Source organism: Mixophyes fleayi, chromosome 2 (assembly GCF_038048845.1).
Source record: "Mixophyes fleayi isolate aMixFle1 chromosome 2, aMixFle1.hap1, whole genome shotgun sequence".
In the NCBI taxonomy this organism is placed as follows: Eukaryota; Metazoa; Chordata; class Amphibia; order Anura; family Limnodynastidae; genus Mixophyes; species Mixophyes fleayi.
In genome coordinates, this window is record NC_134403.1 from 266857922 (window position 1) to 266883757 (window position 25836).

General features: G+C 39.8%; 1 protein-coding gene across 3 annotated transcripts in view; it reads right to left on the reverse strand.

The window, feature by feature from the left end:
- Positions 1-25836, reverse strand: part of EIF2D (eukaryotic translation initiation factor 2D) — a 55582-nt gene that overhangs the window by 28856 nt on the left and 890 nt on the right. The window contains exons 2-7 of one of the 3 annotated variants that reach the window (XM_075196160.1): positions 15622-15686; positions 13512-13702; positions 7928-8011; positions 4665-4755; positions 2653-2760; positions 1073-1332 (exon numbers count right to left, since the gene is read on the reverse strand). In XM_075196160.1, the coding sequence (XP_075052261.1) occupies positions 1073-1332; positions 2653-2760; positions 4665-4755; positions 7928-8011; positions 13512-13702; positions 15622-15677 (790 nt within the window). In that variant the 5' untranslated portion in view covers positions 15678-15686. Of the gene's footprint in view, positions 1-1072; positions 1333-2652; positions 2761-4664; positions 4756-7927; positions 8012-13511; positions 13703-15621; positions 15778-25836 lie in introns of those variants that run through there. The other 2 variants (XM_075196159.1, XM_075196161.1) reach the window with 2 other exon arrangements.

The window sequence follows — 25836 nt, forward strand, 5'->3', positions numbered from 1 at the left end:
TCAGTTTTCAGTATGTACTAAGATTTCGGATTTTTAAGATCTAGGCAAGCTTTATCTGTACTGTTATTTGAAATTCCATCATATTGTATCATTGCTGGACCTTTATCATCTGCTAAAGTTGTTTTGATACTAATAATTTTCAGTGAAGTGACATTTTCTTCTCCAGTAAAAATAGACTGCACAAAACACACACACAAAAATTAAAAAGGGTCTTTTGCCTAACATAAATATGACAAAGTACTGCCTGTAATCCTCAACTCTGCACTGTGAAAGACAGCTTATGCTTCGGGAAGGGGGGGGGGGTGCTGTCTAACAGTTCTGTTTACACTTAGATTTGTTCCACTACCCCTCCCCTTGAATGTGCCTGGGTTTATACAAGTTTAAGCAGAGTGGGGGGCCTGAGAAGACAGCAACTTTTCTCAGGTTCATGGGGAATGGGGAGCAGCTATGGCAAAGACCATTGCACACTACCTATAGACATTGTTAAAAAAAACAAACCAAGACAAACAAAGAAAATAAATAAATAAAAACCCCATCACTCTTCATGATCTATGCAACGGCTGTTTTGCTTCGGATGTTGTGTAATGTATGAAGCACATACGAATACATTCTGTGGTTCACTAAATAAATAAACTAAGATCACTTTCCAGGTACATTATTGAGCTCAGGATACGGAAAACTCCATACAAGTAGCGCCTTTGTTGGAATTGAACCCATGGCCCAGCACTATGAAGCAGCAATGCTAACCACTATGCCACCATATTTATATTTACATAGTGAATTTATGTGTTCTCAGTTATAAAAGCTGAAGAAGAGAACATAGCGGAGGAGAACCTGTTCTCCTCATATTAAGAGTTGCTTATGTACTATTAAGGATAATTTAGTACATACATTGCACCTAGTCTCCTTAACTATAAGCACTAATTAAATGGTCATATCACAAGAACATTTTAGGAGATGCTCAATATCATTTTCTTTTCAGTCTCAAATTTTCCACTTGTCTTAAAGTTACAGGAATAGATATGAACTGTTCCCATGTTTAGATATTACTCCCCTTAATAAATATTTTTACCTTGTGGAGATGTTTGGTTTACGTCCTGTGTTTCTTCTCTCTCTTCCTCTGCTACGTCAGAGTTCTCTACAATGTTTTCACCATCTTGGAGACTAACTGAGGCCACTTCCAGTAGGCACAAATTTTCCAATTGTTTGTCGGAATCTTGATTTTCAGGCAGAGAGTCCCGGGATATTACTTGTTCCACCGTATCCACTTCTGGTGCAGTCTCTGCCTCTACTGGAGCGATGTTTGGAAGAGATGACTTGTCACCATAAGCCCTGACATAACAAAATGGAAATGACAAGAAGGTATAAATACACATAACTGGGGTGGAGCGAGCACTAACAGCACTAGCATAACAACCAAGACATAATTAGCATTGACTAGTCCAGTTTAAATTAGATCAATAAAATAAAACGTCTGATAGGTTGCTATGGAACATTTTCACCCATTTCAGTAAATCACCCCCAACGATCACTAAAAGATGCCTATACAGACACAAAGATTTTTTTTCTCATCATGTAGTGGTACTGGAAGATCTCAATGAACAGGATTGCATGTCTGGCACATAAAATTTTAAAAAAATAGGATTGTCCTAGTTCGATCAATTTTAAGCAATCTATTTTCTATGCATGTTCAAAATATCAAGTTTACTTAATTGTTATCTTTTATTTATAAAAAGGTGCCACAAATGATCTGCAGCACCGTACATAGGGAAAATTAGGACTGTTGTCGGCAGTGGGGTAGATTTACTAAAACATCTAAAAAAAGAAAAGTGGAGGCGTTGCCCATAGCAACCAATCAGATTCTAGCTATCATATTCTAGAATGTACTAGTTAAATATAGCTACAATCTGATTGGTTGCTATGGGCAACAGCTTTATTTTTTTTTTATTATTTTTTTTTTAGACCTTTTTAATTAAAATTATTACATTTGCTGGGTGTATCTTTAATAAATGCCACACTAAATTTAAACAGAATGAAGTCACAAAGTACAGTAGGTATAATACAATACACATATTGCAAAGGAAAACAATAAAGTACGGACTCCTCAACATAATGTATGTTAAATAACTCATATATACAATCCAATATATGCACTACAGCTGAAAAATGTCTTTATGCCCTAATAGCGTCCCATAGGATTCATACGTCGTTGCAAAGGAATTCTAGAATAGGTCATAGTAATAGTCTCCTGATGAAAAATATATAAAAGAGAAAAGAAAATGCAGTGTCAAATAGGACAATAAATTCAGTAGATATAATGATGAAAATGCATCTACAATGTACTTTTTATAAAACAGTGGTGATTGAGCGGACTTAGCGAGCTCCATATCCAGCCGGGGACCTGGAAAATTAGCTTGAACCCGGGATCGATTTACACTGAATGCTCCATGAGTTATTTGATATATAGAGGATCGTATGCAGAGTTACATATGTTTACAGTTTGCTCCTGAGATATACACATATTTTTGAATATTTAGTATTGTGGTGTTAAGTGGTACCTGGTGATATATTAAGGCAGCAGTCTGTGGAGCGCTGTAAATTTTGTATTGTATGTTTAGATTGTGGGTAAGAAAGGTGAAATTGTCTACTTACCACAGCTGATCTCTATAGGTGTGCAAAATGTTGAAGCCTTTCCCTTTCATTCCTGATGCCAGCATCTCTCTTGTAGACATAGTGGCTACACCTATTGCTACAGGAGCCCTGTACATACAGAATGCACTGTTACTCTGTAACTAACATATGTACAGGACACAGTTATCTTCTAGCTAAAACAATCGGAACATTACAAATAAAATAGAAAAAGAGTAACAGCATCCAGCAAGTTTTTACTTCACATTAATTTTATTTTTAATTGATTTACATTGTGCAACCAGCCTACATATGTAGATAAATGATAGAGGGGACATGGGAGGATGCAATTCTGGAGGTAGTGGTAGAGTAGAGGTGTAGATGAGCAGTGGTTATTAGTAATTACACAATGCAGGTATCTTATCAAACCACACTGGGGACAGAGTCCCAGTGTCAGTAGTACCAAAAGCACTTGGCCAACACTGCAATTAGAAGTTGTTGTTGAACACAGCACAGTTCTGTGCGTGTGGCATCTATCTTCCCTCTGCAAAAGACTGCCTTCATGAAAATTGCATTTTCTTTCTACTCTATTAGTTATCCAGGATTGAAAAGAGGTTTTATATCATCTATAGTTTGCACCTTAATACTCAATATAGAATTAATGTTTATGTTAACATTTTTTCCAATGTTCAGCAAAACAGAATGGCACACGTTACTCAGCAAAGAGAACGTTATTTCTCAGCACATATGCATTAATTAACATGGAGCAACATGGTGGCTTAGTGGTTAGCACTTCTGCCTCACAGCACTGGGGTCATGAGTTCAATTCCCGACCATGGCCTTATCTGTGAGGAGTTTGTATGTTCTCCCCGTGTTTGCGTGGGTTTCCTCTGGGTGCTCCGGTTTCCTCTCACACTCCAAACACATACTAGTAGGTTAATTCGCTGCTATCAAAATGACCCAAGTCTGTCTTGCTGTGTGTGTGTGTGTGTGTGTGTATGTATGTTAGGGAATTTAGATTGTAAGCTCCAATTGGGCAGGGACTGATGTGAATGAGTTCTCTGTATAGCGCTGCGGAATTAATGGCGCTATATAAATAGCTGATGATGATGATGAATGTGAGCTGCCATATTACACTTCTGTCATGGTAAAATGCTGATAAACACAATGACCCCTCTGCCCCCAAATTATCATAAAAAATATAGCATTCACACTTAAATTTGGCAAGCAGGAATTTAGCAGCTGTTAACAGTGAGAGTATTATTGTTTGACAGAATCCAGAGACATGCAAAATATGTGTGACATTAATGACCAGATATACTTTTTGGCAGGGGGATAGATAGGATAGATAGATTTAGGTATTATTTACCCAAATAAGTTTTATATTTTTTCTAAAAGGGGGTATTGGATCCAATATCTTCTTATTTTAAAAGGATTAATAGGGGGAAACCCAGCACAGGTTTCCATGCTTATCTCTGCATTGAGAAACACAATGCTAAAGACTCAGCACTATATTTTACCGATCTTGTGACCGGATATAACGATTACCAGTCACAGTGCTGTTTTAGTTACAGCTACCAAAGGGTAGCTGTATCTAAAAGACATAATTTGAATTATTAGTGTGATATAAATACATCCTTTAAAGTTTCTCTCTACAACTGAATTCATGGAGGTTTATTTAATAACAGTGTTATGTGCACAACTGTGGTATATATCAAACTAACTTATTTTTCTAGTATTGTTTACAAAATGGACCTCTGATTGGTTCTTAGGAGTTGCAGCACATTTGTGAACATAGCACCAGGTTATTAAATAAGCCTCATGGACTTTTCAATCACAGTAATTACCTATGGTTACCCAGTTTTCTGTGCAATATGTTTGCAACATATAATACTATAACTCATATAATACAGTGGTAATGCCCCCAAAAGTAAAGCACATCCCCCTCTTTCACAGACTTGCAGCAAAAAACAAGCAGTCAACAATAAAATAATAAATCTTTTTAATGCACTCTATCTACAATATACAGGGTGTACCTGTTTCCCACTAAAGTGACTGCACATAGGCTGCCCCGCTGTACCTCAGGTAGACCAGAAGATGGCAACACAACACCAGGCAGCATCAGATCTGAAAGAGAGACAAACATCACATGACAGGAAACAACTATGTTTTTCTCAGGGTAAGAACAGCTATGTTGCTGTGGGGCAGGGTAGTAACCTACTCCAAAGAAAAATGCATTTTCACTTGCCACAACTGCAATAAACTGTATATGCCAAAAATATATTCTCTCCTAATAACTATTTTCTAGAATGATCATGTGTATGTTTTCAAGGCGTTCTGGTGGAGGTGCTATTTCCTACACGGAAAAACTTTTATTAATTATACATTTTAATGGCTAGATAATTCCATACATATTGCAAGCTTCCCATCTTCAGGCATGGCTTACAAATATGTGCAAAAACCACATTGCTATATGTATACAGTGCTGAACGAATGAATGAATAAATGACACATTTTCAATAACACTGACATATTGTTAGGATCAGATGACACTAAGCAGGAAGGGACAGTGGAAACAAGAACTATAATAAAAGGGGTAAAAATAAAATAATAATTAGGAAAAACAGAGATGACGAGATCACAGGTATTTGACCATAGTTGTCAACATTGGCAGGTTAAGTTCCGGAAGGTCCGGGGGTCAGGTGGGCGTGTGGGGGCGGGGCTCAAAGAATGCCGCCGTTAGCCCCGCCGCCAAAGCGGTCACCACTTTTCCCGTCTAATAAAACAAGGGGGTGGGGCCATGATGACGCGCCCGTGACGCCGATAAGCCTCCCCCATTCAATTTCCACCGTCGCCCGGGAATCGGGAGAATTGCCCTCCCTCCCGGGAGACTGACCCAGATTTCGGGAGTCTCCCGGATATTCCGGGAGAGTTGGCAAGTATGTATTTGACAGATGTGAGCGGCTGTATTGTAACAAGACCTCAATCAATTTTGTTTCAATTGTGTTAATGTCAGTAAATTCCTATAATTCTCATTCTCTCTGTATCTAAAGGTGGGTACACACTTACAATTCATTTGGCAACTAGATTAAATTGATTTTAATTTGCCATGCATCTATGAGGCTTCAATGTCCATCTTATATGGCCCGGGAACAATTAACGGTTATATGTGTTTCAATAGTTTATGTCCAAAAAATGTTACAGTGGTGGAACTTCTGTCTCTCCCTGCACCATTCACTCCTCATGTGGGACATTCTCTACCTCCACTTGAAGGGAGTATCTTATGTTCCAGTTTAATCTCTCATGGGTGTGCTGGCTCATTCCCTCTTTGCACTATTTAGGCTTTTAGCCCTGAACCCTGGCAAGGGTCCTTCTACAGTATAAGGTTAAGGGCACACTGGTGGTTTCTGCGCTCAGAAGTGGGAGAATCCTATAATGATAAATGATCTGTCTCTTGCCACTCTAAGCAGGCCTTAATTTCACTTCCAGATGCACCTGCATTCAGGTATGCTACAAACAAGTGTCTGCATCAGGTTTTTGTTAAGGCTTAAATAGCCAAGGCATACAGAATAATTCTGCCCTAATGGACATCATTCGGGTGGGCCAGATCCGTTTAACTTGATGAGGTATCAGCTCAGATACACTAGCCAACTTGGTAGCCACCAATTATGCACTGCAGATGAAGGCTTTGATTTCATCTCAAAGAAAGCATTTACGGTTCTTCCATTTTCTGCAAATTCAGTCCCAAAAGAGGAAACCACTATCAGGCAGGTCAACAGGAGCAAAAAATGATTTTATATATATATATATATATATATATATATAAACAAGTAGATAATATGATTAACAAACGGTCAGATGTTAGGGATCTACCATCATCAAAAAAATGTGCCAAGCAAACCACATGTCCTTTATTCCAAACTTGTGATGGGCACCATGCATTCACCAGTGAACTTAGCTGGCAGTCAACGTACACAGCATTTCAGAGGTTCACTGAGGAAGAGGCAGGCTTTATCCCCAAAGCAACTGAAAGCTATATCTGTCTAAACATGGAAGTAAAGAGCATGAAATAAGCTGCTTGATTGTGGACTGTCTGTCCATTCAAGTTACAGGTAAAAGCAGATAACTGTGACAACCTAAGCTTTCTAAACATTTATAATTGGTTGTTGTTACAAGCGGTTGTGGTGCCCCAGGCTGCCGCGACTCGCTGTTTGCTGGGGGTCACTTTCTGTCTGTCCTGACCGTCGCAAAGGCAATGGCCGGGACACTGTTGCTAGTACGCCGCGTCTCAGCATGAAGGGCAGCCAGGTACGTGCGCAAAGGGAGCCAATTAATTAACATAAGCCTTCAGAGGCTAATTCTTCCATCTCTGCCTCCTGCCCTATGTTTAGCCCCTCCATGTATTAGCTTAGCCTCCCTGCTGGCTTTAGCTTCCAGTTCTGTTTGCTGACCTGCTGCTAGTTGGTTCCTGATTTCTGTTTGTCCCACCGTTACGAACCTTGGCTTTCCTGACTCCGATTGTTTTCTTGTTGACCTATAACCTCTTTCTCAGATACTTGTGCTTTCTGCCAGCCTGTTTCTGACCTCACTGCTTGCTACGGACCCTTGATCCTGGCTTAAGCTCGACTACTCGCCATCATCCAGTCTACTGCCTCCTACTTCCACTCGCGCTACGGCCGCCCAGGATAAACTTCTACTACACTAGAGCTTAAGACCTGTGGGCATCTGAGTACCTGCGGGCACACAAAGCTCCCTAATCATCAGTTCTAAAAGTTTATCCTGGCAACTGTGTACCATAACAGTTGTCATATATAACCAGCAACCCATGTGTACTAGAGCGGTGTATGATACTCTCCATTTGCTCTGCCGTCTGAATACCTTGACGTATGCTCAAGGACGTAATAACGCTAGAAACAGCTTCTATCTACCTGTAACTTAGACTGTTACACTAATAGGTATCTGGACAAGAAATGAGCTAAGCAGGGGAGGCAGGCTCTATTGTAATAATGTTTGTTAGGTTACAAGGAATATTGAATTAAATGTTAACCAGTGGAAATGGCTTTCCTTTTCTCTGAAAGAGGACAATGCATAGGGGGTAAACAAATGACCATGAAACATTGTAAACTGTTGCCAAGCAATGAGCTTCAGTCAAAACCTCTCACATAACAGTAGCCCTGTTGTGCTTTACCAAATGTTCCTGTCAGACAACATTCAATACAAAGTTCTGCATAATTACATTGTTGTTTTTATAAATACATTCAAGATACACTAACATGTGGGAATGTAAAAAACATATTACCTGCTCCGCCAATCATTTTTTCAAGCACCGGTGGCCAGGTTGTAAAAGCTGGGAGTAGATCTGGAAAGCGCCACAGAGTATAAACTGTGTGAACATAAACAAAGTTGCATATTTTTACTTACAAACTTTTAATTGATGTACAACCTGCATGATTATGCTGATATAAGAACGTAAAGTTATAGCACCTTCCAGCCAACACAACCACTCCTTTCTCCGATGTTTAAATAATACATTTTCCAAAACAGCCATAAAAGCACAAACAACTGGCTATGTGGGCTTATCATTAAAATTAACTGTATATAGAGATTTAAATGGTTAGTGCGAAGTTAAAAAAAAGGAAAATGACAGGGGGTACGGACCAGAAAAGAATCAAAAGTAGATACGGCTGTGATAACGGGAAACAGTTATTCACATGAAGACAGAATACACAACGGACTTCATTGCAAGAAATGATACTAAACTTCAGCGACTTGTGACAAGGCTGTGAACTGCACACACACCAGAATGAATGCTGTATATTATAAGATGTGTGGAATTAATAAATAATCAATATTGTTTGAATATTGGTTAATGTTAAAGAGAATCAAATAATTATTTAATAAGTTATTTTAGAAGAAAACGGTACGAATAGGGTGGCATCAGAAAGAGGGCAATATATAATGGAATGAATACATCTTAATGTACGCTCTTTGAAGAGGAAGCTTTGTATTATTTTTTTTACTTCACTTTTCAAATAAATGTTTGTAACAATTCTGCATAAAAAAGTAACTCTCCATTTCCTTTGCTGCAGTTAGGTCTCTGAGAAAAATGAACGATAAGGCCACGTACAAAATACAGGCAGGCATTAATTTCAAGGGTTTAACCTGCATTCTCAGGCTATTAAAGTCACTAACGACTATCAAAAAACATGAAAGCGAATGGATCTGTATACAAAACACACACAAGTTTTGCTTCAATTTTGATGCTGTCTGCATCATTCAGAACACTCCACAAAATGCAAAGAGCTTCAGTAGGACTGGCTATTATGTACATAGTAGGCTATGCAGCAGGAAAGCTTTGATATGTGTTAATGAGTGCACTTCTACTGCTCTCCTAAAGAGACGATAAAACACTAGTTAAAATTGTATACAAAACCTTGTACTGTTTTTCAATGCATGGGTGCAGAAGTCCTTAGAAAAAGTAGCCTTAGCTCCAGGACAGCCACAGATTACACTGAAAATATTTAACATAATATGCTTATTTTATTTTATATTTTTATTAAATCTTCATTAATTGAAAGTCAACATTTAAAAAACACAAATGGATATACAATCATTTACAATATTATTAACTTTCTTTACACCTAGCACCACACATTATATCAGACTAGTTTGAAAGTCTGAAAGTTTGTTCTAAATTGGAGGATGAGGGAGGGGGGGCTAGAATGAGAAAGGAGTATAAAAAAATGCAAGATAAGCAAGTAGAATCTATAGTAGTTTTGAATTGCTAGGAGAGGGCTTACTGTCGACTACTGGATGAGCAATTAGGCAGCTGCTAATATTATTGGGATATTCTACTACATAATGGAGCATTAGGGGGACCAATTCCAACCTATGCTTATTTTTCTATAACACAAATGCATCTAGATTAACTGAATTATAAATGTATTACTGCATTAGGCAGACAAAAAGAAAAAATATGTATGAGGCAGCGAGATGTTCTGAGGAACTTATTCAGGCCATTTGGTTGACAATTAGAAGGGAGTGGTGATACATTATGAACATGACTTAATGACTTATACTATAACACAGTAATCATACACACACCTTTATTTCACAACTCTTAGTTCTTTATCATGAGCAAGAGGAAACGGTCACAACTGTTTATGCAATGTGCTAAATACTACCTTAAAACAATACAGAATGAAAAAAAAAAAAACATCAACAGAAAAGTGAACTTCAATAAATCATTATCACTATTAAGGATTGTTCACTCTGAGTCAACACCATGAACTGAAGAACCATGTTGTAGTTAGCCTCTGAGAGATATAACATACACATTTCACAAGCTAGCAATGATTTAAGGTTTAACCTGCTTAGCCCAAGAGAAAGTCCTCCCAGTCATACACTCAGACCCTAGCTTGGCTATAACATATAACCACATAAGCATTACCTAGCATCACATTAATATTGCAATGTCAGTGGGTGTTTAGCAATCAATGATTGTTCACATAACTTATGCATAATGTTCACACAGTGAACATAAATAATATGCATTTGTAAAAGAGAGAGAGATTTTATTGACCTGCTTCCAAGAATTTCTCATGTTAGACATAATTATCTACTGTATATTTGATGTTTGCCACTAGTCCATTAACTTCTATTACCAATTTTACAGGTAAACTGGTCTACTTCTGCATTTGGGAATGAATGTATTGTAAATGTAACAGACCCTTTGTATTATGCCTTCATTTTCTTATAAGAGTTGATGTTTGAGCACCTGTGGTGACCTCCAGAGTAGCCTATTATTGTTTGGCCATCATCAGCACCATCTCAAAATAACAGTCCGAGTATGGTCCATAAACTGTGTAGGGCTGCAAATACTAGACATGGTATGCATCCTAACTTGGCTACAAAAGGTTACAAGCTAAGAGTACTTTGTAGATAGTCCTTGTCAACTACTATAATTATATATGTATATCTCTCTCTCTCTGTCGTCTGTGTGTATGTTAGGGAATTTAGACTGTAAGCCCCAATGGGGCAGGGACTGATGTGAGCTCTCTGTACAGCGCTGCGGAATCAGTGGCGCTATATAAATAAATGATGATGATAGATATAGATACACACACACATACCCCTCCCAACATTCCAAGTAATTCTCAATTGCCATCCCTCTGTGCCTTGCTCCGGAAGGCCCCCCTCCTGCTCTTCTGATGGACCAAACAGGAATCACTGAGTATGAACCAGCATCACCCAGGTCCCCCTCAAAGCCTGGCCCCATAGGTGCTCTAGTCATTGTTCCCCCACCAGTTATGCCCAAACAGGGCTGTTTATACTTGTTTTCCTGGTATATGATTCAGCTCTGCTCTGCTGTCTGTACTGGATATATCTGTATCCAGAGACTTTCGCCATATCTCAGGGCAGTGAAAAGAAACAGGTCTATAGCAATACTATATCCACACAGTAGGATATCCCTGGGCGCTGATTTAAATCAACCAAAAATTAAACTTTATGATAGCAACTTAAACCATATAAAGTATGTAAAATTTGTAGCCACCATTAAATTAACGGGGAGAAGAACTTATGAAGCTTCTTATAGGATAGAAGTGTAAACAATATATATTCTCCTCAACAATTATATACCACCAACACAATATTCTATTAAAACATTTTACTAAAAAACAATTATATATAACCATATATCAAATTATGGATAACTCATAGGATAATGGAGGAACATGCAGCAATAAAAGTCAGAGCTCAAATACACAAGAGAAAAAAAGCAGGTATTAAATAGAACAGTCTCTGATTGTAAAACTCGATGGTGCACTTGAGATAAAATAGTCTATTACCGCGGTAAACAGTGGATAGTAAAGAGGTTTCTTTAACTTTATCAGCAGTCCAATAGAGATTAACTCTAAATCTGTGCCGTATAACAACGTTTTGTTTTTTTTAATAAAATGAAATATTCAAAACTCATTCTGTTAGTTTCAGCATTTAGTCATCAATGAATATATCAGAGGCTGTGCATCCAATGAGCAACATGGCAGATGTCCTTGATACATATCTAGACCTGAAATAAAACCTGCAATATTAACTTAAGCGCAATTATTGCGCAGATCACATGTTAAGCGACCGTTTGTCCAGATATTGCAAGTATGTGTACACTTCCAGGATCATGTTTATTTTACCAAAACACATCGCATCTGTTGATTTGGTTTTACAAACATCCTAAAAATCACAATCAAAGACCAATATTGTGCAAATGTGGAAGTGTGTATGCACTGGCGGCCAGTAGACATCTGTAGAATGTACAGAGTCATGATCTTTTCAGCAGATTGTTATGACAGATGCAGATCTCAGATCAGACAGTAAATTGTGTAGGTGTTTACACATAAATCCGCATGATCATCTTTCAGTCGTTCGTAAAATCAATACAGAAATCGCATTAGTTACTACCCATCTTAACTCTTGTGGCCATTAACTGGGTGCATAAGGCAAGCAGCACAATAGGACACAGATCTTTGAAATACTTGGCATTTTGAAAGAAACCTGTCCCCTACACGGTGGAAGCATCCATTTTTTGGACCTCATCCATTCTTTAGCTTATCAATTTATGTGGAACCAGCGGCATAACTGAAGCAAAGCCTAACCAATACTTATTTTTTCTGACTTATATCCATGAGGTATTGGTTCCTAGTGAACGGAAAGGTTACATTTTCATGAAAATTAATTCAGCAGACAAATTAAAAACTCCACCGTGTGTAGGTGGCAAGTCCACCTTAAATAAATAGCAAATAGAAAAAAAAAATATCCAGAAAATATTTAATTTAAAATTCGTACACCTATGGACTAGAGATGCTCGGGCTCAGTTTTCTGAAAACCGAGCCCACCGGAACTTAGGGGATCCCGAGAAGGTTCGCGAGCTGGCTCTGTACTTTCGCGCGTCCTCGGATCTGAATTGAGGCAAAACGTCACCGTTGCGTTGTTGGATCTCGCGAGTTTTGGGTTCCATAAGTACCTCCCTACCCAGGAGATCCAACGCCATTGCTCATACAGAAACAGAAGGGCTAGCAGTGTTCTTGTCACTTGACAAAAATTGCCTGGAAATGACTGGAAATGAATGTTATTGAGGTTAATAATAATAATGTAGGAACAAACAAAGAGCCAAATTATGGTATTAAAAAAAAAAGTAGGGATCCAGATCCAAAACCAAAACACAGGAGGGCGGTTTGGCCAAAACCAAAACACGAAGTTAATCCAGATCCAAAACCAAAACACAGGGGTCAGTGAACATCTCTATTTATGCGACATGTTAAAAACATTTAACATTATAATTATGGAATTGAAAAATGCTGGAATAACCTTTTTTGTCACCTACACAAAACACTGTGACAGGGGGTGATTTTTTTCTTTTAAAACTAGTATAATGCTTCCCAAACGGTCATGATTCATTATGCAGAAAAAGAAGAATTACAAAAATAGGCATTTCAGAAAGAAATAGATAACTTGCGGTAAATTTGCTTTTTATACAACTACAGATGTTAATTCATGGTAACAGCTGTGCTTTAATTACAAATCCTCCCTTACTATGGGAGGCACTGGATATGGAAAGTTGACAGACCAGGGGGTAAATGTATCAATATGCGGGTTCTTCAACACCCGCGTGTTCAGCCTCTTCCGCGATTAAATTTCAAGCGGCGCTGCATTGTAAAGGGTTAACTTCCCTTCACAATGCAGCGCCGCTTGAAATTTAATCGCGGAAGAGGCTGAACATGCGGGGGTGTTGAAGAACCCGCATATTGATACATTTACCCCCAGGTGTACAAGATAGCAACAATTAAGTCAAATGCACACATTTTATACGAATATAACTTGCATCAAACCTGTTGGGTAAAGATTTCTCTCCAATTCAAATATGATGGGATTCCTGTTGTGGATGTAGATGGTCATAGCATCTCCCTTGTGGACGTACGCTTTAACAATATTCAACTCTTCTTTGGATGGCATTAGTTCAGACTGGTTTTCCGTGGTTAGAGAAGGAAACACAGAGCTAATATCGGCTCGCAGTTTTCTCCTTTAAAAATAATAAAAATATATCTTTAAAGCACAAATTTGACATATCTTTATAATGGCATTTATGAAGGCTGCAAGGATTTGTAATACCAAGTACAATTATTTTTTTCTAACAGGTACAAAACCCACACAAAGAAAAAACTGTGTTTCCACTTTACCATTTATATTAATGGTTTTGGCTATTTATCAGCAGCACATGAAATATGCAGAATATTGCTACATATTCCACTATTCAAAGATAAATGCATTTTGACAGTTTGCAGAGCATTAAATAATGATCAATTTAGACTTTGCAGATCTTAGGGCTAAAATTATCATGTAAGTGATGTAAATGAACAAATACACTCAAGACTGGCTTGGAATATTACATTCTTTAACATTGCATGCACTTACCTTATCCATAACTTTGTGCATATAGATTTTGTTGCATGAGAATGGACAAATCTGTACTTGGCTCACATGTATGGTCTAAGACAGTGTTGGCTAACCTGTGACACTCCAGGTGTTGTGAAACTACAAGTCCCAGCAAGCTCTGCCAATAGATAGCAGCTTATTGCTGGAAGGGTATGCTGGGACTTGTAGTTTCACAAGCACCCGGAGTGTCACAGGTTAGCCAACACTAGTCTAAGAGTAGGGCAGAAACACTGTGCCATTGCAAATGTTAAACTGTTTACACATTTTTGGAAATTATGTGAAGTCTGCTTTCATATAAAGGGAAAAGGTATTTCTGTAGTATAGAATGGTTTGTAAAATAAATGCCAATACAGTCACATTACTGGTTGTTAGCCTAGGCATGTCATAGGAACTGGTGAAGTTAGTAATTTGAGAAACTCCTGATATACCAACTTCAAAATGAACATAAGCAACTTAACAATTTTGAAGAAAACTATACAGACAAGGATGTCAGGCCAATGTGAACATGATCATATGATGATATTGATTCGTAATAACATTACAAGTTTAAAGCTGGCCATGCACTGAGCAATCAGTCCGATTATAAAACTGCTGGCCAAGTTTGACACATGGAGCTCCAAAAGTGCATATCTAGATGTGATGTAATGTAATGCACAGAGGATTACAGCCTAATTTGGTTGAAGATGACCAAACTGCAACATGTTTGGTGATTTTCAAAGACCATTTCTACTATATGAAAACAAACTTTTTCTCCCATTTAAAAAAATAAATAAATACTTATAAGCAGTGATTTTTTCATGTCTAGCAGAGTGGAAAGGCAGATTTTAAAAAAACAACAAAAAACACATTTGCGCACGTTGATGCGCATTCTACTTATAATGCCATAGTCAATAATGAAGTGTTTTAAGCAGGTCTTTGGAACAGATCTAAAGAGCTGATGTATACAGCTAAACTGTGCTTTGACTACTGTGTAGCACCTGCTCAGCAGCAAAGTTCCTCTGGAAATTATATTAAAATGATGGCACCTTCGTATATGGCAGATTGCACTGCAGCTTCAATATCTGTTTTTGAGATGTTACCATGATTGGGTTTGTTGTTTTTTTTTATTATGTACACAGAAGTTCCACATGGGGACATGAATGCAGAGTTCCAAAATATCTGGGGAAGTTTAAATAAGCCGAGTTTTTCTGAATAAACCTACTTTACCTTTCTTATTAGGAATTAAATATCAAATAAACAATGTTGGATGCAGAATTTTGGAACAACACATTAGTAAAGCAAGACTCTTTCCCCCTTTGTAAACTGGCAAAAATAATGCAGGAGAAAAGCGATGTGTCGATCAGTAATGTGATTTACATACATACGTTTATCTCCGCACTCTTGCAATCTAATAATACTAATGTGGTTGTTACACCCTTAACGCATACGCCTTACATGATGTGAAGCTGTATATATAGATACGGAACATAAACAATGCTGCAACTTATACATGTGAGCGTTCATCACCTGTCTGAGCCTTTGATGGCTGTGTTAGACTTCACTTTGAAGGTCTTGGCAAACATGACTGAAGCCTGCAAGAGGAACAAATAAACCGGTGTCAATATACAGCATGAATTATTCTCTGGGGGCTGCCATGTTTGGTCCGTCCCTCAAAAGACTCCCTCTGGAAACTATGACGAGATCCGGAACTTACTTGTTTGTCTTCTCATGCAGCTGCACACTACTGTTTTACGATGTTAATGTTGTGAAGCAAAAAACCGGTGTATCACGTATAAAAGGAGACATTTTGGGGGATGTGTAAACTGGCTGGTTGTAGTGATATGTATACATCATGTTAATAAAAAAAAAAGTTGTTTTTACATGCAGCGTGCATATAATGAAAGGCGGCTGGAAGTATACCACGGGCTATGAAATAAGGAAGGAAGCATCATATTTACATCATATTTGAGTTACTGTGCTTACTGTTTACTGTACTGTGCTGTCTCCCATTGTATTGTAATTTGTTTGTCCCTGTACATCGCTGCGGACACCTTGTGGCGCCTTATAAATAAAAATTAATAATGATCATATGGAAAACGCAAAGTTTCGTTATATTTTTAATGTCCTTCCTCGGATATGCGGCTCTACAGATAGTCAAGAGATAGATGATAAAAAAAGTATGTCTCAAAAAGTAACTATTTCTGAAACAAATTTCAGGTATAATATGAGGTATGCAGTTTTTGTGGGTTTTTCGTGGTGACAAATATGACCTTTTTTTTTAAAGTAACTTCCCATATACATATGCAATTGTGAATCACTCCTACATCTGTAATGTCAAATGCACATTGGCTTTATTGTGCTACTGTTCACTGCAGTAATGGCGACAGGCTGCCCTCCCATTTGTTTGTTATAGTTTGTAACGCTTGTTTGAAATACCTGCTGACAGGTAGGTGTCTCTTTGATTAAATGTATTGTTTTAACTCATTAGTGAGATTAAGGGTAATGTGTGCTCCTTTTGAAGGTTAAAGGGCACATATGTGGCCGCTAAAGTTTATCATTTTGCCTATTACTGATTTAGTACCTAACAAATGTTACAGTGATTTATTTTTTAGGCATCTCGGTGGCATTTGTAATCATTCCTTGTGTTCCCAAAAACACATTCCCATAACTTCCAGCCTTGCCTTTTCTTTAATAGGACCAGGGTGTTGTGACATGTCAAAATTGGGACGTGGTCATGCCATGGCAGGTTGTGTGACAACACCCCTGGAGGTGTGCCTAGCGCTTTTGAAATGCTAGATTGCCCTGTGCTCTCCTCCCCTCCTACACCTTCATTGCTGTGCACATCAGTGTGTGCGCCACCCGTTCACCGCTGCTCTGCCTTGCAGAGCAGTAGTCAAAGAGACGTACCTTCCAAAATTCCCACCCGCAGGACAAAGCTGTCCCGATCCGGATGGCCTGTCTAAATTAGGAAAATTGGGAGATTTGCATTCCTGTTTAAATTAATGGAGTTCAACTGACTAAAGGCACATCAAAACTGTTCATTTATTTTCACACATTCAGCAGAGCTAGGAATAAAAGCTTTCACTACCATTTGCTAAATTTGCTCCCATTTGCACATGATATGAAATGCAAGTTATTATAATTATCCTTTATTTATAGAGCACCACACATCACAACACAGCTAAGTATAGCCATAAAGGGCAAGAAGGTGCAAGGGGTGTCCCAAAACCACTATAACTAGAAAAGGTGGGAGAATGAATAGAGTAAGTTGAGCTTGTGCTCAGAAGCATAGGTACAAGTAACAGGATCAGAGCCAGTGAATGAGGTGCAAAGACAAGGGGGACATGGAGACAGGGCATAGAGCACAGGGAGGAAGTGCAAAATATAACAGGCATGCAGAAAGATGAGGAGGATGGCCCTGTTCGCAAGCGCGTACAATCTAAAACGGAAGAGGTAGGCAAACGGGGTGACACATACGGGTGATTCAGTGTAAGGGGAATAGAAATCAATTGAGAGGGATAGAAACAGAAATGGGTGACAGGAAGAGGGAAGGATGAATGAGGGTGGGGTATACTTCGTGTTTGTGAAAAGGCACACGAACAGGGAATATAAAGAGGGTAAGGAAGGGGTTAACCAGTGGAATGGTAAGTGTTAATGAATAGGTGGATTTTAAGGGAGTGTTTGATGATTTGCAGATTATTGGGATAGTATAATAAAACTAGGAAGATCGTTCCAGAGGTGGGAGGCAGAATGGGAGAAATCTTGAATGCAGGAGTGAGACAAGGTTATCAGAGGTGAGGTGGTGGTCATAAGTTTTCGGGCGGGGGGAGAGTATGTATGGAGCAGAGGAGTTGGAGAGGGCTTTTTAGGTGAGGGTGAGGAGTTTGAAGAGGAAAATAAGTCAGTGTAAGGCTTGGCAGAGAGGAGAGGCAGAAGTGAAGCAGCGAGAGAAAAAGTCTTGTTATAGCATTGAGCATTGAAGAGGAGTGAGACAAGTGTGGGGGGGGCCAGTCAAGAGAAGGTTGCAGTTATCAAGGTGACAAATGTTCAGAGAATGAATGGATGAGAGTGTTAGTACCATCATTGGAGTGGAAGGGCCTGATACAAGTAATGTTGCAGAGATGGAACCGACAGAATTGGGTGAGTCAAGGTTCACACCCAGGCAACAGACTGGGGAAAGACAGGAGACGGTGGTATTAACAGTGATGGAGAGGTGGGAGGGAAGGAAACTCTTGACGGAGGCAAGGTCTGTCTTGGCCATGATGAGCTTAAGAAAACGTTTGGACATCCAGGAGGGGATAGCAGAAAGACAGCAGGATAGGGATGGAAGGGGAGAGGTCAAGGGATGAAAGGAAGATTCGGGTGTCGTCAGCATACTGGAGGCCAAAGGAGCTGATAAGTTCACCAAAGGAAGAGCAGAGGACCAGGGATGGAGGCCTGAGGGGACTCCTGCAGGGATGTAGGGAGAAGGAGGCAGACGTAGTACCAGAGAAAGAGCAGCTAGTGCTGGTTAAACCTTCTCTTTATGAGTATATCCACTGTAAATGACCACTAAACCTAAATTACAAGTTGCTTTATGAAATATATACTAGTAATATTCAGAAATATACATGTAAATGTTTCTGGAGCTTATCAGAATTAAAGGTGTAGCAGATGAGGGTTTGATAATGGGAGACACTTTTATTACCAATGCACACCAGACTTCATGTCATAAGCTCACTGAAACACTCAATTTTAGGAATTGCTTTTTGTAGTGTTTCACAAGGTATACCCTGGTTATAATGCAATCAGCAACACAACTGCACTCTTGCCCTTTAGGAGACCAACAGTTACAAAACTATAGTACTATACTCTGTACTGGCCTACTCAGTGACTGCCATTAAAATGGTAGTCCACCAGAAGTCTATTCTCTTGAATAAGAGTTGCCTATTTGCATCTGGCCCCTAGTCAGTAGTTTAATGAAGCACTCTATGCAAATCATTAATTTCTGCATTACACCATCATTTTAAACCAGCAAAACCACAGGGTCTCGGGCACAGTACCCATGTGATTTCTGAGCCTTTCACCCTGCCAGAGCCTGCAGTCCCGTAATGCTCCAGGGCGCACAGCTTGCCATTTAAAAGTGAACCCCTGCAGATGCTACTTATCCTTAACATGGGTTTCCTGCAGTTTTTATAATTATGAGGAGGCTATTGCCTAAATAAGAGTTATACAGAGATCTTATTTAAAGCTCAACATACACTTTCTCATTGCTTCGGCACGTTCATATTGAAGAAAAAAATCAGTAAACCAAATTACCATCGGAGCCAAAATCGTATCTAATATATAACATTCCAAATTAAAATGCAATTATTTATTAGAAATATATTAAAATCAAAGGAATTTAGTTTTCTTTCATCCCTATGCCACAACGAAATGTAAAAATGTGTGATAGTAAACATTATTGTGATAAATAAATAATTAAAATATAAAAATGAAAAATATTCCCTGGTCTATTAGGTGTCACGAAAGCCAGATAGTTGTAATGGTCTTGATCTCTGCTTGAATGACAGCTACCTACAGAGAAGTGCGGAGAGGTATTCACCAGGGATTCCCGGAAGGGAATATGGTTTTAGCTGCTCTCAACCTCAGGTTGTGGTCCTCTAAGGGGCACAGAGCAGATAATACAGAGAACCACTAAGTAACTGTAAGGCAGATTGGAATGTAGCCTCAGGTGTATGGAATACCGGAACAGGACGGGTGCTGTGCAATGATCAGCAGTATAGCCACGAATCACGATAATAGGATAGGCTGAGCAGGAAGTACAGTCACAGGTCTAATCAGCGGAATAAGCTGAACAGGCAATGCTGTAAAGTGATGTACTGTGGTGATCAGAAGTACTGAGATCCACATAGATGATATAACTCTGGAACAGGACCGATGCTGCAGCCGATGAACGAACGGCCTAACTAGCGAAGACAGGAACAAAGGTAAGTATGAGCACGGACGGGAGCCAGAGGAGATGCTTCCTATCAGGTAAGAGACCCGATGAACTGACACCGAGGAGGACCCCTATAAGGGGAACTGGCTGGTGATCCTCCTATCACCGTGAAGCAGAGGTTTTAAAAGGTTCCCGGGTTGCGCATGTGCAAAATGCTTGGCAAGATGGCGTCCGAGGATAGAGGAACGTCAGGCTGTAAAACAGATAGGAGTAACCATGGGCAACCCATGTATACAAGGCTTAGAATGGATCAAAACCAGTAAGACGAGTGATATTAGGCAATAATCAATTACAAATTTTACAATCTCCATTAAATATCTTTCCCTCCTCGATTTTGGATACATTTGGGATGATTCAATTAAATTCAATTCACTCACATGTTATGTTTCTGCGTGGAATGTACAGAGAGTAATTAAATTACAAGACCTGCCGTAATGATCGTGTCTAAAAATAGGGCTTAATTTGACTAGAAGGTACAACGTGATCGTTACTGCAAGTCTTGTAAGTGAATTACTCTCTTTCCACTGCATGCAGAAAAATAACATGCAAGGAAACTCGCATATATATGAATAACCCCCATTGTATCCTAGTGTTCTGTACACAGCACATGCAGTACGCCTACTATGGTATCAACAAATACAGTATTATACAGTACAATAATAGCATAATTATTATATATTCAATAAGAATATATCTTCGGTGAGTATCTAGTATTACTCATTACTTTTTATTTTTTTGTTTTGCTTTTACAAAAGCAGTATCCTGGTTAAAGGAATAAAATTAAGAACATAAAACTGTAGAAGTGTGTATGTCAGAGACTGGAGAAATAGAGTCTTTGAAGAAGCAGACTAGGACAATCTGTACAGAAAGAATTTGGCCATGAAGTTGCTGGCAGGTTTAATGAATGCTGTTCCAGTAGAATGTTGAGTATTACATAAGGAAATTCAATCTACAAAATTGCTCTTTTGCAATATAAAAGAAATTTCACTCAATAGATATACTATGAAGGGAACAATAAAAAGAACAATTTTTTTTTACTTTTGATGAAGGAAATTGTAGTACTTTAATTGCAAGACATGAGCTTACATAGGCGGCATATCATAGGCAGATTCTCCTGGTCTGTGCCTCACCAAAAGAGTATAATGCTCAACATATCAGGGCCTATTGGTAACTTACATTTTACTAGTTCTATAGTTTTTTTATACAATTGTTATGTTCTATATAATATCAATTTGTTTTTAGGAGGCTGACTGTGGAGTACATTTAAATCCACATATCATCATCATCTATTTATATAGCGCCACTAATTCTGCAGCGCTGTACAGAGAACTCACATCAGTCCTTGCCCCATTGGAGTTTCTATTCTAAAGTCCCTAACATACACACACATACACACACACACAGACTGAGAGAGACTAAGGTCAATTTAATAGCAGCCAATTAAAGTACACACAGATAAGGCCATGGTTGGGAATCGAACTTATGGCCCCAGTGCTGTGAGGCAGAAGTGATAAGCACTAAACCACCGACATATATTAAAGAACATAAGAATTTACACACACATAGCTTAATATATACATGTCCAAGGACTGTCAGGTTTTAAGGTTTTGTGCATGTTGACCAACTGCGCAGCATAAATCACGATTATTCTGTATACTGAATATGTATATGTTCCTATTTTGTAGACTTTGCTATATACCAGTGGTTCCCAAACTTTTGCAGTTCGCGGCACCCTTAGAGTCTCCAAATTTTTTCAAGGCACCCCTCCAAAATAATTACTGAACAGTCCTGTTTTAGAGGTAGTTGGGTCAAAAAGTTGTAATAAGTATTTAGGTCACGACAGAAATACTTATTTAGTTGTATGCAAAAATGCCCCTCTGCATCCAGGCACACTGCCCCCTCTGCAACCAGGCACACTGCCCCCTCTGCAACCAGGCACACTGCCCCCTCTGCATCCAGGCACACTGCCCTCTCTCACGTTGCCCCCTCTGCCCTCTGTCATGCTGGCCCCCTCCTCTGCCCTCTGTCACGCTGGCCCCTCCTCTGCCCTCTCTCACGCTGTCCCCCTCCTCTGCCCTCTCTCCCCCTCCTCTGCCCTCCTCCTCTGCCATATGTCCCCCTCCTCTGCCCTCTGTCCCCCTCCTCTGCCCTATGTCTCCCTCCACTGTCCTCCTTGTCTGCCCTCCTGGTCTGCCCTCTGTCCCCCTGGTCTGCCATCTGTCCTCCTCTGCTCTCTGTCCTCCTCCTCTGCTCTCTGTCCTCCTCGTCTGCCATCTGTCCCCCTCCTCCTCTGCCCTCTGTCCCCCTCCTCCTCTGCACTCAGTCTGCCATCTGTCCCCCTCCTCCTCTGCCCCCCTCCTCCTCCTCTGCCCTCGGTCTGCCATCTGTCCCCCTCCTCCTCTGCCACCTGTCCCCCTCCTCCTCTGCCCTCGGTCTGCCATCTGTCCCCCTCCTCCTCTGCCCTCGGTCTGCCATCTGTCCCCCTCCTCCTCTGCCCTCTGTCCACCTCCTCCTCTGCCCTCGGTCTGCCATCTGTCCCCCTCCTCCTCTGTCCCGCGCCAGGCAAAAAAAAGAAAGAAAACAGAAACTTACCAATCCGCGCGGCGCCGGGACCCAGCAGTCTCCTCACTCGCGCAGCTGTCACTGAATGACATCAGTGACAGCTGCGGAAGAGAGGAGGCTGCTGGGTCCCTGCGCCGCGCGGATTGGTAAGTTTCTGTTTTCTTTCTTTTTTTGGCTGGCCCACGGCACCCCAGTGACAGCGCCGCGGCTCTTGCACACTTTGGGAACCGCCGCTATATACTATGGGCAGCACGGTGGAGCAGTGGTTAGCACTTCTGCCTCACAGCGCTGGGGTCATGAGTTCAATTCCCGCCCATCAGACTGAAGGCTTTTGGACCGCTGACGGAACGCCTGGATGCGCCGCCATATCTGGAACAAAGTATATAAACAATTTCTAGTGATCAGGGGAGGGCTGGCAAACTTTAGCCCGGGGGGGCATGACCCAACTTAGCAGCCTATTTTAATGGAAAAAAAATGCAGGTGGCCCAGTGACACAGCCCAACGTAGCTGGGGAAGGACTACAGTGACAGGCTCAGCAGCATTGATCGGGCCGGGGGCGGGGGCACGCCCGGCCCGATCAATAATGCCGCTGAGCACTATCAAGGGCCCCCTAGATGCCCGAGGCCCCTGGGCTGTAGCCCAGTTAGACCTTGGGTTAATCCGGCCCTGGTCACGCTTCAATGGAAATCACAGCTATGGAGCCCCGGGATATGATAAAAGCATAAAATGTTTATTAAACAGGTTTAAATCAGAGAATACAGGAAATGGTTTGAACCGAGCATAGTAGATACTGAACAGGATTTCTGGGTAACGCTGAAAACTGCTTGCAAAGAAATACAGCAGATGCAGGTTAGAATAACTAAGTGGAGAGAAGTCCGATGCAGAGATGTCAGCAGCAGCATGTAAAAGTCCCCGAGCACAAGAGAACACATCAATAAGGAACAATGACTAGCACAAGAAATAGACAGAGGCAGGTAAATATAGGAAAGCACCAGGTGCAGGAGATAATTATTGCAACAGGTAAAACCCTAGTAATGTGAAGAAAGGCACAATAACAGCACTGCTTCTGAATTAGAGGTACTGCCAGATAATACATTCAATGTAACAAGTCCAAAATTCGTGGAGGCAGGAGCTGCCAATACAAAGCAGCATGCAATGCAGAAAGCTGTAGGCTGATCCTGACAGGTTGAAGTGTAAATTTAGAACCGTTGGTATGGAAAATGTAGAAGTGGAGGTATGGTTACCAGCTGACGCTGACCACTGATTATGTGCCAGAAAATAATATGGTAGAGGGAGTTCAATATTTTTATAACTTATCGCACCACTTTTCCCCCTTCCCTGGCCGCAAGACCAAGCGCTGGTTACTGCTGCATGTCAAATGCTATCACTGATGACATGCAGAGAATCAACTTTTCATCCTGACTACTGCACAGATAGTTTGGTCTGACGCTGATGGAGCCTATCAGTGTTGCAGGGCAGAAGCTCAAGAAAAAGTCTGATTTTTCATGCAGCACACAAATACTTGATAGCTTATTTGTACACTGAAATTTAAAGTTGATATTTGAGTGCTACATGAAAAACAGACAGTATTTAACTTATGTGCTCCCCTTGCATTGTAACATGGTTTTGTTCAGGAGACTACTTACTCAATTTTTTTTACTTAACTTTCCATAATGAATCAGGCCCTAAATTTTTAAATTAAGTTGCCAACATTAAGTCTATATGCTTATCAGGATGAATGGGTTTGTGGATAAAAAAACAGTAAAGTAATTGTCAAGAAACAATTTTTTATTTTATGCAAAAATCAAAGATAAAACATTATTGAATGCCACCAGTCTTAGTTAACGGAAAACTCTTAGAAGTTACCCCCTTGACCAAACATGTGAAACCACAATGGTCCCACTCCTGTGAACCAAGCTATTTGCTGGATACCCCCCACCAGCAACTGGGAATAATGTTTTTGAAGGCATCTATAGTAAGCGTGTCAGAAAACCTAATCGAAAGGTAGAGTTGAGTGCCCCATGAATATCGGGGGTCAATGCAATGGGACAAGCTTTCTTATTTAGGAGAGGGGTGGCTGAACTTCTGGGGGTATATTTCCTAAACTGCAGGTTTGAAAAAGTGGAGATGTTGTCTATAGCAACCAGATTCCAGTTATCATTTAATTAGTACATTCTACAAAATGACTGGTTGCTATAGGCAACATCACTTTTTCAAACACACAGTTTAGTAAATATACCCCTGGAGTTATTACATTATGTAAGAAGCAATCAGTCAATGTGAACCAACAGTGATGCCTATGTTTACAGTTATTCAATCTAGTTAAATTTTCATTGAGTGCAGCCAGACCTTGTGTACAACATAAATGCCATAGTGGATTTAGCCTAAAAGTATATGTACAAAAAAGTCAGATTAGTATATATATATATATATATATATATATATATATATATATATATATATATATATATATATATATATATATATATATATATATATATATATATATATATATATATATATATATATGCACAGTGGCCTAGTGGTTAGCACTTCTGCCTCACAGCGCTGGGGTCATGAGTTCAATTCCCAACCATGGCTTTATCTGTGAGGAGTTTGTATGTTCTCCCTGTGTTTGCATGGGTGTGCTCCAGTTTCCTCCCACACTCCAAAAACATACTGGTAGGTTAATTGGCTGCTATCAAAAATTGACCCTAGTCTCTGTCTGTCTGTGTGTGAGTGTGTGTGTATTAGGGAATTTAGACTGTAAGCTCCAATGGAGCAAGGACTGATGTGAATGAGCTCTCTATACAGCACTGTGGAATTAGTGGTGCTATATAAATTATGATGATGATGATATAATGATAATCAGGTAAAATAATTAAGGGGTGTACAAACTAACAATGACCTAAAGTATAATTAGTTTGGTACTTCTATGCCATTGATGGGCAACAGGCCCTCCAAACCTCCATTTGAGGTGCCCTGCTCCTTCCTGCTTTATTGTTAGATTTGTGTTATAGCTTGTGATACTTATCTAAAGTGAATGTCGATTTATTACAGATAAAATGTTTTGTTTAAAATTATTAATGACATAAAGGAGGGAAATTCAATTGGCTGCGTTGCGTTAGTGTTAAAAGTAATGTGGCCTGTGCATTATTACCGTTCTTACGGTAATAGTGCACAAAATTACGGTAGTTCTA